Here is an 18,978-nt window from a genome sequence, read left to right as displayed (position 1 = left end):
TGGGGGTAGCTAGAGGCAAACTGTGACCACAACAGTACCAGCCATGGAGGAGGCTCCTTTATGCCTGGGTTCCATACTGGATGTGTGGTTCCATACAAGAAGGCTGCCAAACCCACCCATGGCTAGGTGTGTAATTTTGAAATAAGTAACCATGACCTCATCTTTCACATTTTGCACCTGTCCCTCCCACACATAACACAGGAAACTTTTAAAGTGTCCTCCTCTAAAACACACACGGTGCTTTAAAGTTTTACAAACTAGGATGAGAGTCAAAGTTAGCGCCCCAACACTGGTGTAACTAAGTACCACAAACTGACTGGCTTAAGAAATGGAAACGTAAAATCTCACAGCTCCAGAGACTAGAGGTACAAGATCAAGGGGTTAGCACACCCAGCTTCCCCTGGTGCTGCAGACAAAACCTGTTTCAGTCCTCTCTCTTAGCTTCTGGCAGTTCTTTGGCATGTGACAGCTTAACTCATCTTGACATGCCATTTTCCCTCTATGTCTGTGTCCAAATTAGCTTTGGATAAGGACAACAATCACATTGCATTAGCCACTGCCACTTCAGTATGACCTCATCTTAACTACATATGCAGTTCTCTTACTTCTGAACAAGCTTGTATTCTGAGGCACTGGAGACTAGGACTTCAACATAAGAGTCAGGGGAATCAGGGAATTCAGCCTATACCACCCATAAAACAATTTGGAATTCACAAGCAAACTCAAGACAGGTAGACCAGATGGCCCAAGAAGTTTCTTTTACTAGATATGATTCATATTGTTAGCAGACAGATATGAAGTTGGTATACTGGCCCTCAAAACATTTTGCTTACAGACCTAGGGGTGAAGAGGCTGTCAGAATCTGAAGAGGTACATGGGTGCCTTGGCAGAACACTAATTCCTACTCAACACTTCTTAGGACAAATCCCCACATAGCAAAATAGAAATTGTCAGTTACAGTGAGTGAGAAAAAAAAAGGAACATCTTGAAAACACTCAAAACCTCTTTAAAAATCCCAGCGATAGCTTTCCATATACACAGGCTCTGCATCTGAAGAGGAAAGGGACTATGGACTGGACACTTTGTGTTTTTACTGAGCATTCTCCTTGTTACTATTTCATAAAAAACACAGTATAACAGCTAACAGCTATTTACATTGTATCAGTTATTGTAAATAACCTAGAGATAATATACAGAAGGATGTGCATACTTTAGAGGCAAATATTAGATCATTTATATGAAAGCCTTGAGTATTCTTGGACTTTGGTATTCACTGAGGATCCTGGAAACAACCCTTCTCAGATTCTGAAAAATAACTGTACCGAGAGCCTGAATCTTGCTTCTGGTCTCCAAGTTGCAGTAGCACATAAATTGGCCAAAGGAATTCTGTTATGGCTTGGGTGTGGTCTGTCTCCCAAGGGCTTATATGTTGAAAGCTTGGTCCTCAGTGTGGCAATATTGGCAGGTGCTATGGACTAAGGGGTGAGGCCAAATGAGAAGTCCTTAGGTCAGTTGGAGTGTGTCATGTAAAGGGGAGGTGGGACCTCTGTCGCTTTCTGGCTTCAGGACTATGAAATGAGTCAATTCATTCATTCATAAGTAGCCTCCCTTAAGTATTTCATTATAATAATATAAACCAGTCTAGTCTGTATAAGACCTTTTAGAAGATGAGGCAAAAGGCTTGTTTCCCTGTTGGTTTGAATAGGAGGAGGCCTTGTTGGTTTGTTTACTTTTCCCCTGGTGTTTGTGGTTATACTAAGGAGGTATTGTGTGCAGCCATAAACCATCCATGAAATTATGCACCCAACTATAAGACTACAGCTATAACACTGTGGTTAGGAGCACAAATTGTGGAGCTAGACTTATCTGGGTTCAAATCCCAGTTCTGCCTCTTACTTGGGTAATCTTGGGCAATCTAAGTGTGGTAGAGGTTAAGCTTCTCATATAGACATGTGATGAGTACTAAATGAGGTACGGGCTGGCAGACACCCACTCTGGAAGATACTGCTCAATAAGCACATCTTTCAATTCTTCAAAAAGGGCCAGGAAGGGAGCCTTGAAAATATCAAGCCAGTCTCCTTGTCTTCCGCTGTTAACATCTGGGTTGCTATGAGGTAATGGGTGTCCAGGACTCCAGGTGCACAGCAAAGTGTGAACTCAGAAGGTCTGAGGCATTCAACCCACATACATGCCAAGGAAAAGATTGGCTTCTGACCAGCCCTGGGAGGCAACACGTAAGCCCTTGAAATATCCTGTGCAAGGAGAATACCTCCTTGCATCTGGGGGCACTTGGCTATGCCACATAGCTTATACTAACCATGTGGCTTATATGGGAACTCTGGACCACATGGTATTCATTTACCACTGGAGGGACTAGAGACGAGGTGACTAAGGTCAGGACCACATGACCAACCTCCATAAAACCCCTGGACACTGAGCCTCATGTGAGCTTTCCTAGTGACAATACTCCATGTAGGGACCTCTGAACACCATGTACACTGATACTAGGAGTCAAGTTGGCATGGGGTTGCTCCCAGACTCCACCCTGCAGTTTTCACCACGGCTGATGTCAGTCTTTATCTTTCCATTGGGGTAAACCGTAACCACGACAGCTGTTCGGAGTGTTCTGAGTCCATCTAGCCTGTCTCTGAACCTGAACCTTCTGGGAAGCTGATTCACCAGGGAAACAGCGTAACTGTCCTGTCTTAACTTCCTACAGTGTTGGGTGGGTGGTGGTGGTAGTGGGTGGTGGTGGTGGTGGTGGCAGTGGGTGGTAGTGGTAGTGGGTGGTGGTGGTGGCAGTGGGTGGTGGCAGTGGGTGGTGGTGGTAGTGGGTGGTGGTGGTGGTGGTAGGTGGTGGCAGTGGGTGGTGGTGGTAGTGGGTGGTGGTGGTGGTGGTGGCAGTGGGTGGTGGTGGTAGTGGGGGGTGGTGGTGGTGGTGGCAGTGGGTGGTGGAGGTATAGGTAGAAAATACAACTATGTCAGGATGGGTGTCTCTGCTTTGAGTCTATGGGAGTCTTGTGCCTGTTGTAGATGACGTGATGAGCAGATAAAACACATCCAGGACCACTACCTTGGGTTTCTGATTGACAGTGAGATGCTGGGCTGAATGATATAGTCTAGCTCAATGGGATGCTTCTTATATCATAGTTTCACATAGTGTTTATTTTCTTTTTACCTCAAATTTTGGGGAAAGGGAAATGCTTTGAGTCTAGGTACTCTTAATGAATAGACCAAACAAGAAAACAATAATAAAACAAACCAACCAGGTATTCAGTGAGCTACCGGCTGACAAATGTCCACTCCAGTAGACACTACTTAATAAATGATATTTCTAGGAAGCAAACTCTGAGAAATCAATCTCCTTGCCATCTGCTGTAACTGCTAGGATGTTATGAGGCAATAGGACCCTACAACTCAGTGTGTTTTCCGGTAGGAGATAAAAGCCACTGGCCTCTTGCCAGGGGATCCATAACACTACAGCCCCAAATAAAAAGTTAAAAAAAAAAAAAAAGATGGAAGTGGGGCACACGCTGGCTGGTCATCCTCCTGCTTACCTGGCCCCACTGACGTCAACTCCAACCATTAGCTGTCCGTTCAGGGACAGGATCTCGTCCCGTAGTCGCACTTTGCCACTCTTCCCTGCTGGGCTGTTCTTCCTCAGCTCCGTCACCCAGATGCAGCCCACATCCAGCACTGGACCCTGGTGGGTTTTCCTCTTCTTACCCCCTCGACGCTTTTCACCGTAGTCGCCGAAAACAGGGATGTTCCCAAAACTGAGCCCCACGGTTTCAGTGTCCCCCAACTGCTTGGTGAGGTACACCGTACAGATCTCCATCTCTGGAGGACTGTGATCAGGTGGGACTGTACTCTCATCCACAGCCAAGTTCAGTTGGATGTACTCCTGCAGCTTCTGGATGGCCGCCTGGCAGAGCCGCTGCTCGGGACTGTCCCCACCCTCCCGCAGGCTGTTCTGCAGCCACTCGTACAGGAGGGGCAGGTGCAGTACGGCATTGTCCTGGGTGATGGGCATGGTGCTCACTCCCAGACACCAGCATCATGAGAGGTCCTGCTTCTGGAGACTGGATCCCATGGGGACCCATGTCCCTTGGGCGCGCTCGCAAGCGTCAGCTTTGCCCATGTTCATGTTCAGGCCGGCCGATGAGCTTGGGGATGCCTCCTCTGAGACTGGGATGGATGTTTGCCTTGGCAAGAGGAGGACAGGACACAATTCGACGACCCAGGAACAATGGCTCTGGAGTGCTCAGCAAGGGAGAGGAGGAAGTATCCGACCAGTCCGGGCTTGGCTCATTTCACAGCAGGGTTCATGCAAATGACATGGAAATCAGCTGTTTCTTCAGCAGCCTCTTGCCTGGCTCATTCACACCTGGGAGAGGAAGAGGAAAAACAAAAACTTGGAGTTACAACAGCCAGTCTTTCAAGAAAGGCCCACGAATATTTGTCTGATGCAGGGACGTTTTAGGAACCAAATACCTCTCTTCTCCATGCTTGTCCCCAATGTAGCTCCCCAATGTTGAGCACATAGATTGAACGAACACACACACACACACACACACACACACACACACACACACACACACACGTCTCTGCCCTTCCTTCTCCAGCAAATGTCCTTGATCAGAAGGGAAGGGAAATGCCACTTGTCCCATCAATATGCCATCAAACATACCTCCAACCAGGAGGCTGCATGAAAAGACCCCATGAAAGGCTAAGGACGGTTCTGGACCACTTTTCATCCCTTCCTAAGTATGCCACCTCTTTTGGAGATGGCATGATTTAGTGGAAAGGGGATCCAAGAGAGGAGGCAGCTCCCAGCACCATGGAAATAAATTACCTCCGTAACAAAAGCATTTATTTTAATGCTAGGGCTGTCAGCTTCAAGCTACTCAAAATTAATTTAAATTATCACGGCTATTTGCTTGAGATGGGAATCTAATTGGAGACCTATATATAACAGATAAAAATGGATTGGGCTGTTCCAATAGGGCCTCTGTGTCCACGAAGTCTGTTCCCTGATGGGATAACCGACCTCACAAGAGTAAGTGTTTCAAGCTTGCAAATATCAGCCATGAAGGGTGACAGGACTTGTGTTTATAATTGATGATTCCTGGTCTCTATCCTTTCACCATCAGCATTTTACACACTGTAGTTTCACTGGACGTGGTGGGACCCACACTTAGTACAGCCACGTAGTACGGACGGAGTAGCCCACAAGAAATGCTTAAGGCCAGCGTGTCTCTGATTTCAGATGAGTTTAGATTTTGAAATATTTACATATCCATAATATTTGGGGTGGGATCTACGACCCAACATAAAACTGATTTATGGTTGCCGTAGGCTTTCTACATATGATAGTAGCTTCATATAATATTGCAAGCAATTTTAACATGAAGACTTTGTGGCATAGACTTTCCCACTTGTGCATCCAGTCACTATTGAAAACGTTTCAGATTGTAGACCAATTCAGATTTCAGAGTTCGGGAAGAGGGATTCTCTTGTTTTTGTTTTTGTTTCTCTGTGTAACAGAGATCTCGCTCTGTAGACCAGGCTGGCCTCAACTCACAGAGATCCACCTGCCTCTGCCTCTGCCTCTGCCTCTGCCTCCCTGAGTGCTGTGATTAAAGGCGTGCGCCACCACACCCAGCAGGGAAGAGGGATTCTTAAGTTGTATTGCAAAACTGTCTAACTTCTGCTCTGAGTCATCTCAAATAATTGCCAAGTGGCTGTGAATGCCTTTGCTTCTCTTGTTACAGAAAATCACAGGAAAATGAATGTTCAGGGAAAAAGGAACCCGAGGGATAGCTGAAGAATTCTCAATGATAGGAATGGAGTTAAAAGATTGCGTAGTCCACGGACACCTGAGAATAAGATTAACTATCCTTAGCTGGAGCACACCTTTAACCCCAGCACTCAGGAGACAGAGGCAAGTGGTTCTCTATGAGTTCAAGGCCACATCTGGTCTAAATGGTGACCCTCTCTAAAACAAAACAAAACAAAAAAAAAAAAAAAAAACAAAAAAAAAAAAAAGAAAAGAAAGGAAGGAAGGAAAAAAAGAAAGAAAGAAAGAAAGAAAGAAAAGAAAAGCATTTTTGACTGTGTCTCCACTTTTGCAATAACCTTTCCTCCTCTGACAACTGCTTCCACTCCCTCACCACACCTCAGGGTGAAAGAGTATTTTCTAGGAGTCACATAGTCCTTCGACCACAACCCCATGGTCCAAATTGAATGGTTATAAATGGAAAAATGACCCAAGATGAACCAATCTTTTTTTGTCATCTCCAAACACTAACTACTTATGAGTTGCAAAGAGAACAATTAAACTCACTGACTATTCTCATTGAAAGTTTTGTTCTCTCTCTCTCTCTCTCTCTCTCTCTCTCTCTCTCTCTCTCTCTCTCTCTCTCGTCTCAGGCTGTCCATATATCCAGAGATGAGCTCAAGCTAGACCACAGAAGGAGTTCTAGCAGTTAGATAAAAGCCAGCATTCCTCAGGAACTTGTGAGGAACTGGATTTTCATCCCCCAAAGGAGTCTTTCCTTGGGCTATTCGTTGACACATACCTGTGGCAGCTATCAGGATATCAAAGTCCATGCTGGCCTCCAGGCTCCCTCAGTATCACAAGTACCTGTCACACATTTCAAAGTCCACACCAGCATCCTGGTCCTTCCCTCCCCGCAGAGACTTGTCCTCCTTATAATCCTCTTGATTCGTCCACCCCACGCAGTCTACCTTTTGCTAACCTCTTGCTCTTTCTCTCTCTTGCTACGCTCTGTCCTCTACCTCTGCTGTCTCACTGTCTCCACTGTTCTCTCCCACTCTTCCACTTCCCTAGCCCTGGCCATGTCCAGTCCATTTCTCCTTTCCTCTGTCTGGACTCTTCCTGGTGCCTCTGGATATTCTTTCTCCTATTCACAAGTAGCAACCTTCTCCCTGCTGGGTGTGGTGGCACATGCCTTTAATCTCAGCAGAGATGGAAGAGATTTTTAAAGCAGGTCGATCTCTGTGAGTTTGAGGTCAGCCTGCTCTACAACATGAGTTCCAGGACAGCCATGGCTGCTACACAGAGAAATCCTGTCTGGAAAAACAAAACAAAAACAAACAAGAGAACCTTCTCCCTGATGATGGAGCGGTTATCTTAGCAGTTTTTTTTTTTTTTACTGAGACCCTCACATGCACCTTTCAAGTAGTCTTCCTTGTTTGGGTATGGGGGAATTGTGCCCAGGTCCGAGGGTAAACCTATATCTTCAAGCTGTATCTCCAACTTTTATGGTTTTTATTTGTTTCGTGTTGTGTTCTTTTTTGTTCTTTTTTTCTTTGAGGCGGGGGTCAAGGTAGCTCAGGCTGGTCTCAAAGTGGCTAGCTTCCTGCTGCTGCCTCCCAAGTGCTAGGATTACAGATGTGGACTAGGATTACAGATGTGGACCACTACACTTGGCCTAAGGAGCTGAAATTTACAATTTATTTTGTTTGTTAGTATTAATCTTTGTCTTAGGGTTTCTATTGCTGTGATGAAACACCAAAAGCAAGTTAGAGAGGAAAGGGTTTATTTGGCTTACACTTCCATATTGATGTTCACCACTGAAGGAACTTGGGACAGGAACTCAAACAGGACAGGATCCCAGAAGGAGGAGCTAACGCAGAGGCTATGGAGGGGTACTGCTTACTGGCTTGCTCAGTTTGTTTTCTTATCGAACCCAGGACCCAGGGTTGGCACCACCCACCATGGGCTGGGCCCTCCCCCATTGATCACTAATTGAGAAAATGTTTTACAGCTGGATCTCATGGAGACATTTCCTTAGCTGAGGCTCCTTCCTCTCTGATGACTCTAGCTTATGTCAAGTTGACACACACAATCAACCAGTATAGTATTGGTACATGTGTGCACACATGCCTGCATGCCTGTGTGCCTCTGTGCATGTGTACAGATATGCAAATATGTGAGCCAGAGGACAACTTTAGGGAGTCAGTTCTCACCTATTGTGGATTTGGGGGATTGAACTCAGGTCATTTGCGCTTAGGCAACAAGTGCTTTTACTTTTGAATCCCTCTCTCTGGCCCTTAGTTATGTTTTAAATGGAATTTAGGTAGGCTTGGTGGTGCATACCTTTAGTTCCAGGACCCAGACTGGGCAGGGATGACCCATGCCTTTAATCCCAGCACTCGAGGCAGAGGCAGTCAGATCTCTGAGTTCAAGGCTAGCCTGGTCTACAGAGGGAGTTCTAGGGTAGCCAGGACTACATAGATCTGTCTCAGAAAAGAAAAAAGAAAAAAAAAGAAAAAGAAAAAGAAAGAAAGTAGGATCCTTCTCCTCCCGGCCCTGGCCAGGCTCAATTTTCAGGTAAAAACTCTGTCCCAGCTTTGCTGAGGAGCCATGGTTTGGGTTAGGGGATGGTTTGTTTTGTGAACTTGGCTGCTAGCAACTTCTGTTGGTTCTGTTAAGGACATATCATAGATTTATTCTATACTAATTTCCATTTATTCTAGAATGGCTTTGGGAGGGGACTTAACCCAATACCTTGTGTATCCTAAACCTTCATCTTCCTACTGTGCTAAACACCGAGCCCCTGACATCTTTTACCTGTAATTTCTCTATACTGTGATAATACATTTGCCTTACTGAGAGTATATTCTCAGTGCCAAGTTCAAGTCCTGATTAGTTCAATAATTTAATTTTTTGTTTGTTTGTGTTTTTGTTTTGTTTTTTTTTTGAGACAGGGTTTCTCTGTGTAACCCTGGCTGTCCTGGAACTAGCTCTGTAGACCAGGCTGGCCTCGGAACTTACAGAGATCCTCCTGTCTCTGACTCCCGAGTGCTGGGATTAAAGGTGTTCGCCCACTCCTGGCCTTTCATAATTCTTTATAAAACATTCAGATATCAAAGATGCTGACATATGTGTCAGGCATATCCAATGAAAGAATTTATAATGGCTTAGAGGCCTGGTTCTTAATAGATATTCAGCAAACACTTCCTGAATGAATGGATGGATGCAAACTGACACCAAGGGAAAAAAAAAGCCTCCACTCCTGAGTTTGGCTTGCCTCAATCAGACATTTAAAGAGCATCTTGCTGATGACACTTAGTCTATTTTTATATATGGAATCATCTGAACTGTGACTAACACCTTGAATCACAAGGCATTAACATTTAATTTAAAGGATCTTTACAACTTTTTTTTTTTTAATTATTGAGTCTACGATGTGATAGGTGCTGAGCAGAGGTAGGACACACATGGGTAAACAGGACAGTGTAACTGCGTTTGAGGGCATCTCTGTGGAGATGGAGAGAACTTGGAAGAAATATAGCTTAACATTCTCATTTTCACAATGAAGAAAGGAAAGTCGTGAAGGCGGGTAGGCTGGAAGTGTTTGATGTATTCATACGATTTTAATATGCCTGTAAGAATCAGGGAATGGCGTTACTTACTTTGGCCAAAGAAGACATTCAGTCTTTATACATGGATGGATGATCTTTGATCTTACATTTCTTTTTAATAGCTGTGTGATTATGTAGATGGCATTTGCTAGGCTTTTGATTTATTTGGAACTAATTAAGAGCTGACACTCAAGTTCTTTGGAAGCTCAAAGTACACGGTATTGGAAATCTCTTTTGGGGGACCGAGTAATAAGGTCGTTTATTACTGACACAGTCTCCTATTTGTTATCATTGGTTGTCAGGTCACTTCCCGAGAAGGCTGGGGAATGTTTTTCACCCTAGATGGCATGGTTTTTTATTGACTTTCTCTGAGAGAAAATGAAGTTCCGAGGGGAGAGTGAAAGGGATCATTTGTCTACATTTATGGGAAATGGAGGTGAGAACTTTCTTTGATGGAGAACGCCGGTTGGCAATTGCATTCCATTAACCTTCCCCGGGGGATCTATTATGTGCCAGGCACCGTGCCTAACTCTGAGCAGGTAAGACCTTGCCCCCATCAGGAAGGCACTGATGCAGCTGCAGGCCACATCGTATCACATGGTTAGCAAAGGATAGGCCCCATCTTCTCACTCAGAAGCTTAGAACGTGTTTCTCTGGAGAAGACAGCTTTGGGATTGGCCTAAAAAATGGTTGATTTTTGTTTTCAACAGTCCACCAAGGGAACAAGATGGAGGAGATGAACAGTTCTAGACTGCCCAGATTCATGACTGCCTGTGACTCTACACACTACCAGCTGAGGACAGAGATGACTCTCTCAGAGCTGTTGACTGTCCCTTTCTCCTGTCAGTAGTACTATCAAGAGTGCTAGCACAGAGAACCCTACTGTGTATACGGTTATGGTCATCAAGGCATGTGAATATAGATCTCAACTTTAGGAGACCATGTGTGCTCTTAAATATGTCCAGAACTTCTCTATACATTTGCTGTGGTGAATTGGTGGTAGTGGTGGTGGGGACAGTCCTGGCCTTTCTTTTTCTCAATCAGCACGCTGCCTGCTTCTGATAATCTACCCTCCTTACCCAGGTCAGCACCCAGCCTGCTGAGGGATCCTGTCCCATAGCCACCAACAGGCTCCCTGTAACAAATAAATACATGTCAGGAGCCCGTGGCTGTCCACCTGATATCCATCCTCCATCCCTTTATTTATTTTATGGGAGTAGCAAGGTATTCAACTGAAACACAGCTCTGTCTGTGGGTACGGATAACTATGTAGCATAGAGCTGATCAATAAAACAAGAAGAAATCACTGGACATGGCTGATGCAAAGACCTTTAGAAAGAGAAGCGGAAATGCCAGGAAAAGTACAGCTCCAGGTTTTTTAAGTTGCCTTCATCTGGCTTTTCCTAAACCCAATGATTCGTCTGATTAAATGCAAAAGATACAGAATTTGGTACCTGTTATGGAATATTATTTTAAGGTGTGTTACATTTGTTTTTGCTGTGGAACATTTGTTTAATGATGCGAAGATGTGTTGCATTCTTTTATGCTGCATTGGTTTAACTCTTTGTTACTGTGCCTGTCTAAAACACCTGATTGCTCTAATAAAGACCTGAAAGGCCAATGATGAGGCAGGAGAGAGAGGACAGGCAGAGCGGACAGGCAGAGAGAATAAATACGAGAAATCTGGGAGAAGAAAAGGAGTTAAGAACAAGGAGAAGAGGATCCCAGGGACCAGCCACACAGCCAGCCAAGGAGTAAAAGTGAAAGTAAGATAGATGGAAGTAAGAAAAGGAAAAAGCCCAGAGGCAAAAGGTAGAAGGGATAGTATAAGTTAAGGAAACCTGGCCAGAAATAAGCCAAATTAAGGCCGGACATTTATAAGTAATAATAAGCTCTGTGGGGAGCTGGGTGGCGGGCCTCCCCGAAGAGTAAAGAGTAAAAACAACCAAGAACAGGAACTTAGGAGCAGAAGAGCTGAAAGTAGCAGAATCTAAACCATGGGACTGACTAAGCAAGGGCTCAGGAAGCAGGTGTCAGGGCCTTGAGGCTGCAGAGTGCATGGTGCTGAGCTTACGGATAGAACGTGAAATATTTGAACAAACTGCCAACTGCCGTGCCCTGGATGGCCATTTCTGTCCTGACAGGAGCCGTGGAGTTATGGACAATACGAGGAACAAAATTAGATCATTGCTTTGTCTTCTGTAGCAAAATCTAGAGAATGTCAATTCCACGTGGAGGTAATAAAAATGGATAGAAACATCACTTTGCTTTGGAAGACATTCTGGACATTCAGCATGCAGTGTAAACTGCCAGAGATGTCCATGTTATAGACCCTTACAGTGTGATGAAAACCAGCTTTATTGGAAGGTGGTGAGCTGGGCCCTACTAGCCAAGAGTTTTAAGTGTATTTGAAAAAATGAGATTGCACATCAGAAGTCACTGTTTCAACTGCCCAAGCCACACACAGTAAGCAGCTTGTCGTGATGCTACTCGTTAGGGAGATGGGTGCAACTCTTGAGCCAGAAAGGAAGGATGCAGCCTATCAGAACTGACCAGAAACATATAGAAGAGACATGTACTGACATTGAGAGGAAATTGTATGTTTCAAACACCTCAAATCTGCTTTATAGCAACCTGAAATAATTTTATTCCTATAGGTGTGTGTGTGTGTGTGTGTGTGTGTGTGTGTGTGTGTGTGTGTGTGTGTGGTGTGTGCGTGTGTATGTCTGGTATGTGTGTGGTATGTGTGTGTGTAGTGTTTGTGTCTGTGTGGGTATATGTGTGTGTGGTGTGTTTGTGTGGTATGTGTGGTGTGTGTGTGTACATGTGTGTGTGTATGTGTGTACATGTGTGTGATGATTCACAGAGTACTGATAGTTTAGTTAGTGTTGAAGCTTTCTTTAAATTTGTTGTAGATTTGCTTTGTGTGTATGAGTGCTTTGCTTATATACATACATGTACACCACATGCATGCCTGATACCCACTCAGAAGTCATCAGATCCCCCAAAATTGGAGATATGGATGGTTGTAAGCCACCATGTAGGTGTTGAGAACTTAACCCAGGTCCTCTACAAAAGCACCAATGCTCTTAACCACTGAGCTATCTTTCCAGCCCATGGAGCAGTTTTGAAACTCTTCATCTTACAGTAACAGAAAATAGCCTAGGGAATATTTGGTCCCCAGAAAGGGTGTCCTCCTGATGCCCCAAAAAGAAGGGGCATAAAGGATAAGGAACAGGAATGACTTCTTGATGGAGATGAGGGCCCTGGCGGTCCACAGATGTGACCACCTTCCTGATGAGGGAGCTGCCGTCTGGACAGTGTGCAAGCTCTTGCTCTGCTTGCTCAGGTAGTTCTGCTCATCGCTGCAGACAACAGCCCTTAGGATGTCTGTCTTTCCTTTCATAAATTGAAGTTTGACGGTAATTATTTTGTACCTTCCCTGGGATTATCTGTGGACCTGGTAGTCTTACTCCAGGGACTCATACCCAGAATAGACGGAGAGCGTTAAAGTACCAGCAGATATTCAGAGCTCTGATCTGGATATGGTGACTGACTGAGGCTTGGGTCCCCACTCCTTAGGGATGAGACATCTATCCCATGCATGAAAAAAAAGGTATGTTTAAGTGACAAAAGACAGTGATTGGTGGCTGGAGAGATGGCTCAGTGGTTAAGAGCATGGGCTGCTCTTGCAGGGGACCAGGGTTCGAGTCCCAGCACCACAGGTAGACCTGTAATTACAGGTCTAGGGGAATCTGACCCTATTCTGGATTCCTTGGGTACCAGGCACACATGTGATACACAGACACACATGCAGGCAAAATACCCATACACATAAAATAAGTTATTATTTTTTAAGACAGAAATGCTGAACATAGTGGCACACAGCATTATTCAGGAGGCAGAGGCAGTTGGATCTCTGTGAGTTCAAGGCCAGCCTGGTCTACACGATAAGTTCTAGGACAGCCAGGGCTACATAGAGAGACCACATCTGCCAGCAGCAGAATTAGAACCCTCCTCTTTTCTTGTCCTGTGCCCACCCAATCAAGGCAGTAACTCAATAGCTGTGAATTGACATCGAAGCAGAGCTGAAGTTGAAAGATTCAGGATCACAGTCTAGGTCTGGAATGTGAGGGTCACAAGTGAGTGTAAGCCATGTGTTCGTGAAGGATCCTTCCGAAGTATAACGATGTCTAATTAATGAGGGTTAGACAATGTGAAGACCAATACAGTATGAAGTCTGAAGGTAGCTTTTGGCTAGGTCTCTTCTCACACACAAGTGAGTCTCTCCTGGTCTATTAACACCATGATGTGATCTTGGATGTTATAAGCAAGCTCATAATGGATTAAGAAACTTGCACAAAAGCAACTACCAAGGCATCCTCAACCCTGCTTATGCTTTGGCAGAGCAAGCTACTGCACAACTATTATCAGTCTACAGGGCTACATGGAGACAGGGTGGTGGGCTGTGCTCCTGAGACCAAGAATTGGATTTAGTCTTTATCTTACAGGACAAGGGTTGACTCTGCCAGCCTGGGGTGCTGTGGAGGGATGGAGCTCCTAGGCACCACTGGAGAAAGAGATCATAAAATAAACATCAACCATAAAATGAGCCATGTAAGGTGCAAAGGAGGGCATTGGAAAGATTCTGAGAAGCTAAACTTTCCACCATGGATGCTAGCTAGGGCTTCAGGAGATGAGCACGGTCTCCGTATGTAAATCATAGAAGGTAGGGATCTTGATGGTACCTCAGGGATAACCTCATCCAGTGTTCCATTCTACAGATGAAAAAAAATGCCCCCCAAGACAGGTCCAAGTTCCTTCCATTTCTAAGTGTGATCATCCTCAAAGAATAAAATAAAATAAAATGAAAAAGTATAAGCTGGCAGTTATTAAGATTCTCGTGGTTGGAGAGTCCATCTATACTAAAATGTGGGCTCTGTCTAAATAATAAAACAGTGGGGATGAGTGAAAACTCAGGGACACTCATGAATGTTTTCTCTCCAGGTTGAGTATAAGAAAATAGTTGGGGGGCGGGGGTGTTGGAGAGATGGCTCCTTGGGTTAAGAGTACTCACTGCCTGTCCTAGTTAGGGCTTCTATATTGCTGTGATAGAGCACGTTGACCAAAAAAGCAATCTGGGGAGGAAAAGATTGATTTTGCTTATACTTCCATATCACAGCCCCTCATGGAAGGAAGTCAGAGCAGGATCTCAAGGCAGGAACCTGAAGGTGGAACTTAGGCAGAGGCCATGGAGGAGTGCTAGTCACTGGCTTGCTCTTCACGGCTTGCTCAGCCTGTTTTCTTATACCATGGGGTGGTGCTATCCACAAAGAGCTGGGCCCTCCCATGTCAATGATTAAATGAGAAAATGATGCACCACAGTCTTGTTCATTGGCTACTCTGGCAAGAGAATTTTCTCAGTTGAAGGTCCCTTTTTCAAAATGACTCTAGCTTGTGTCAAGTGGACATACAACTACCTAGCACATTGCTCTTCCAGAGGACCAGGGTTCAATTCCCAGCACCAAGAAAATGGCTCACAGTTGTCTAAATTCCAGGCCCAGGGGATAAAATGCCCTCTTCTGTCTTCCTCAGGTACTGTACGTGTATGGTACATTAGATGCACAACATCCATATACGTAAAAATAAATAATAGAAGACCAAAATGAAGATTAGGAATGATTACTATTCCCCACCTTCCTCTAAAATATATTTGCCATGAGTTCAAATACCGAAAACGAGTTTGGAGTCTTGTCCAAAGCCGTTTACCTGGAAGACCAGGCTTTGACCAGTTCTGGAATAAACACTTGTAGAGCCCAGATATGCTGGTTCTCAAAGAATGTGAAGATTGGAAAGGAGGAAATACACACTATCACACGCACAGCTCTGCACTGACAATTCCATACTTTCAAATGGTGACTTTGCTGAATGGACAATGGACTTGGAGTAGTACTAGCTTCTGTGTTGGCAGTTAGACAACCCTGAGGCCACCATGACTGTGCATGACCATCAGGCCATCTGTCCTCATTGTGTGGCCTGATGCCACCAACCCATTGAAGATCCCACCATCAGTGCACACTACACATTCATCAGTTCCCTTTATTACACTGGATCGACGTCTTCACGTTAAAGGGTAGTTCTTTTACAAATTCCTTCTGAACAAATGGCTATTTTAGGCATTTTTTTTAAAATTCCAGTTTGCATATGTGCACATGGTGTGTGTGTGTGTGTGTGTGTGTGTGTGTGTGTGTACGCACGTGTAGGCCAGAGACTGATGTTAACAGTCTTTCTCAATCTCTCCACTGGGACCTCTTAAATGAACCCAGAACTTCATTGATACAGCTAGTCTAGTAGCCGTCTTGTTCCAGGGATCCGCTGTCTGCCTTGCAGGCATTGGGGAGTTATAGGTGGGCTGCCACTTCTACCCATCATTCCCTGGGTTCTAGAGATATGAACCATGACCCTCACATACGTGCAGCAAGCCCTTTATCCACTGAGCCACCTCCTCAGCCATAGTTGAGATACTTCTTATCCTTAGATCTTGGGCATATAACCTGTTTACGGTATTGTAAGTCTTCATACAGAACTGCGCAGGATCTGACCTCATCCTTAACAAACAGCACAAATATTTCTCATAGCCAGTTACACGTGCTGCTCTTAGCTCACTGCAGTCCCCGGGCAAGTCACTGAAAAGCGTTGAGCCTCAGTTTCCTAACCTGACAAATGAGGAGGTTTAACGACGTTTCTTCCCAGCTGCAGCATCCTCCAGGACGTTGCAGTTGCGTTAGTCAGGACTGGAGGTCCTGAGCTCACTAGGAAGCATCCCCACAACACATGGAAGTTTTAAACGCCAGAGGAGATGGGCCAAATTGCTTTATCAGACTTTGAGTATCTGCCAAGAGAGAGGGAGGAGGGAGCCCCAGGGGTGTTTTTTACAGCCATGTGCCTACAACCCCGGCCCAGCTCTTTCGGGAGACAAGAAGAAATATATCCGACAGAATAAAAGCTCTCCGGAGCCACAGAAAGAATGAAGGTTGCAAGAAGCGGGGAAGAACTAGCCTGAGGGTTGGTCCACAGGAAATCCTGTTTCTACTGAGGCCCCACAGACTCTCCAACTTGGCATGGGTTTAAGTACTTTGGAAACTGGCTCCCCACCTCCCCCACCCCCCCCACCCCCCACTCTTCCCAGACTGCTCACTGCAGGGTCAGGCCGGAAGGCCTGGTACAGAGAGAATCCTCAGAGGAAACCCAGAGATCATGGAGCAGAAAGGTTTCGGGGGAACAGCTCTTTGGGAAGCACGCCCCTTTCCCAGGCCTTCCTGTGGGAAAGGCCTCAGACAAGGACAAGGCAAGTCAGAGTCCACAGGAGTGAGTGCACATCGAGTCCCCATCTGACCCCTTCCAGTTATGAACTCGGGATTCAGAAGGGACGCTGTGAGGGAGTGTGGTATTCCGCTCTCTCAGTGGCCTCCAGGGAATGCCCTTGTTCTCCTGGCCTTTAACAGGAGTGTAAGAGGAACGGTAGGGAAGCCATGAAGCAGGCGAGCGCATAAACAGAGGAGCGAGTCTGAAAACCATCCAATAAGATTCTACACAGGGAAGTCCCATAAACCTGGAGAGGTCGGTGAAAGTGAGGAGGCTGGACCATGCAGCCTACTGCTAGGTTTCAGACCTGGGCCCAGAGGCTGAGGTGCCTGTTTAACATGTCAAAGTGGATGCCAGCCACCATGGTCTCCCTGCACTCCTCAATCCCTACCTGTTACGGGCCCTCCTGGCTGGCATGCCCCATCCCCTGCCCTAAACTCATCCAGCCCAGGGGCTGAGATGTCCTTCCCTGTATAATCCAACTGTTTTGGTTGCCTGCTATTTTTTTTTTCTTTTTTTTTGTACCTTTGGGTTGCACCTGGTTTCTTGCTCTCCCCTGTCCCTCCCCCTCTCCCCACACGGCATACCCCAGTCTGGTCATGTCCACTCTGGACTCTCCCACCTGTTTCTACCCCTGGCTGTGCTCTCCCTTTTATCTATAATAAACCTAGGAGCAGTCACATGGCTTGCTTTTCCTTTTTTTTTTTTCCACTCACTTACCATCCTGTCGAGGCATGTAGAAGTATTTGCACAACTAAAAGACAGCCCTGCAGAAAGCCAAGGACAGGCCAAGGACATGACATGCCCTGCCATTAGATAACTTCCCCTTGTGACTTTGCCACACCCATGCATTCAGAACCCTAGGCTTAAAAGCACAAATTCTCTGAGCACACGGAAAGGCTCCCTATCTGTTTGCATAGACAGTTACCAGCAAGAAAGCTCACTCATTGATTTTTCAATTGGAAATACAATTACCAAGTGGGCAGACTATTTGCATTGACCCAATCAGTGCAAGCTTTCCCCTGAGGACTGGGATGTGGAGCAGACAAACCTCAGAGCAGGAGCCTAGAAGGGATCCAGGCTCAGGCAGCATCTGCAGCCTGCATTTTGTGGAGGAAATGTTCTGCCTAGTGGAGACTTCTCTCTGAGACGCCACGGAGAAAAGCATCAGTTGGCTCCTGCCTCCTGCAGGCTTCTTTCCTGCTCCACACTAACCATCCCCTTCTGTTCGGCCCACTTTCTCCAAACCACATGTACGGTCGCATCAGTAAAGACTGGTTTTTATCTCTTACAGGCACAATCACACTCCAGCCCATCTCCCCACCCCCTAGATGACTGTGATTCTAGCTTTAGATTCTATATATTTTCATGTGCATTTTTCTTCACCATGGGTGTTGGGTGGTGTGTCTTACCAGATATGTGGTATTTGTAGTTTAATTTTAATGTTAAAATGATTGCTTTATTTCCAAGTTCAGAGTTGTGAGGAGGGGGCCTTGCATAAGCTCCTAAGTATTAAGGACACATTTGTTGTGGTCACAAGGTGTCCCTTCCAAATTCCTATCCTAATCTTGAAACTGAATCTTACTTGGGGTGGATTTAAGAAGTTAGTGCTTAAGGGCTTTGTTCTCATGAATAGGGTGGTGCCCTTTTTTTTTTTTTTTTTTTTTGAGCTGAGGATCGAACCCAGGGCTCTACCACTGAGCTAAATCCCCAACCCCGGGGTGGTGCCCTTTAAAGGGCTGGTTGGAAGGAGGTTAGGACTCTTGCTCCTACAGCCAGGAATATAGCGTCTCTTCCAGAGGATGTGGCAAAAGAGCACAGTGCTCTGCTGACACTTTTACCTGAACCTCCCAACGCGCGACAATTAATAAGTTCTTCATAAGTAACCCAGTATTTTGTTACAGCACACATGGACAAAGACTGCCTGCCACCTTCCAGGTGTAGTGTAACTATAGGAGACAACTGGGGGCTTACACGTGGGGACTCAGGGGCAGGTGTGATCGACTCACAGTGGTGCACGTGACTGCTTAGAGGATGCCAGGGCAGGAGGGGGCAGGACCAAAGTCACAAAGGAAAAGCCAACAGAAGCAGATTTTCTTCTCCACCCTTGACCTGGAGCCCCACTGAGGAGCCTTATGCTGTGGAAATTCTAGAAAGCACCAGCATTTTCCAGAGCCCTGCGGTCCTGTGGCAGCCTCCCCGGCTACACAGATGAGGGGA

At 45.7% G+C, this 18,978-nt stretch overlaps 1 protein-coding gene across 1 annotated transcript in view; it reads right to left on the bottom strand.

Moving 5' to 3' along the window:
• Positions 1-4,384, bottom strand: part of Pdzd2 (PDZ domain containing 2) — a 222,995-nt gene extending 218,611 nt beyond the window's left edge. Inside the window, exon 1 of the mRNA XM_059276087.1 lies at positions 3,558-4,384. Within this exon, the coding sequence (XP_059132070.1) occupies positions 3,558-4,033 (476 nt within the window). The 5' untranslated portion in view covers positions 4,034-4,384. The remainder of the gene's footprint in view (positions 1-3,557) is intronic.
• Positions 4,385-18,978: the final 14,594 nt, after the last annotated feature.

The sequence above is a fragment of the Peromyscus eremicus genome, chromosome 11, assembly GCF_949786415.1.
Source record: "Peromyscus eremicus chromosome 11, PerEre_H2_v1, whole genome shotgun sequence".
In the NCBI taxonomy this organism is placed as follows: domain Eukaryota; kingdom Metazoa; phylum Chordata; class Mammalia; order Rodentia; family Cricetidae; genus Peromyscus; species Peromyscus eremicus.
The sequence above is the reverse complement of the archived record's forward strand: the minus strand, read 5'-3'. Positions and strand labels throughout refer to the sequence as shown.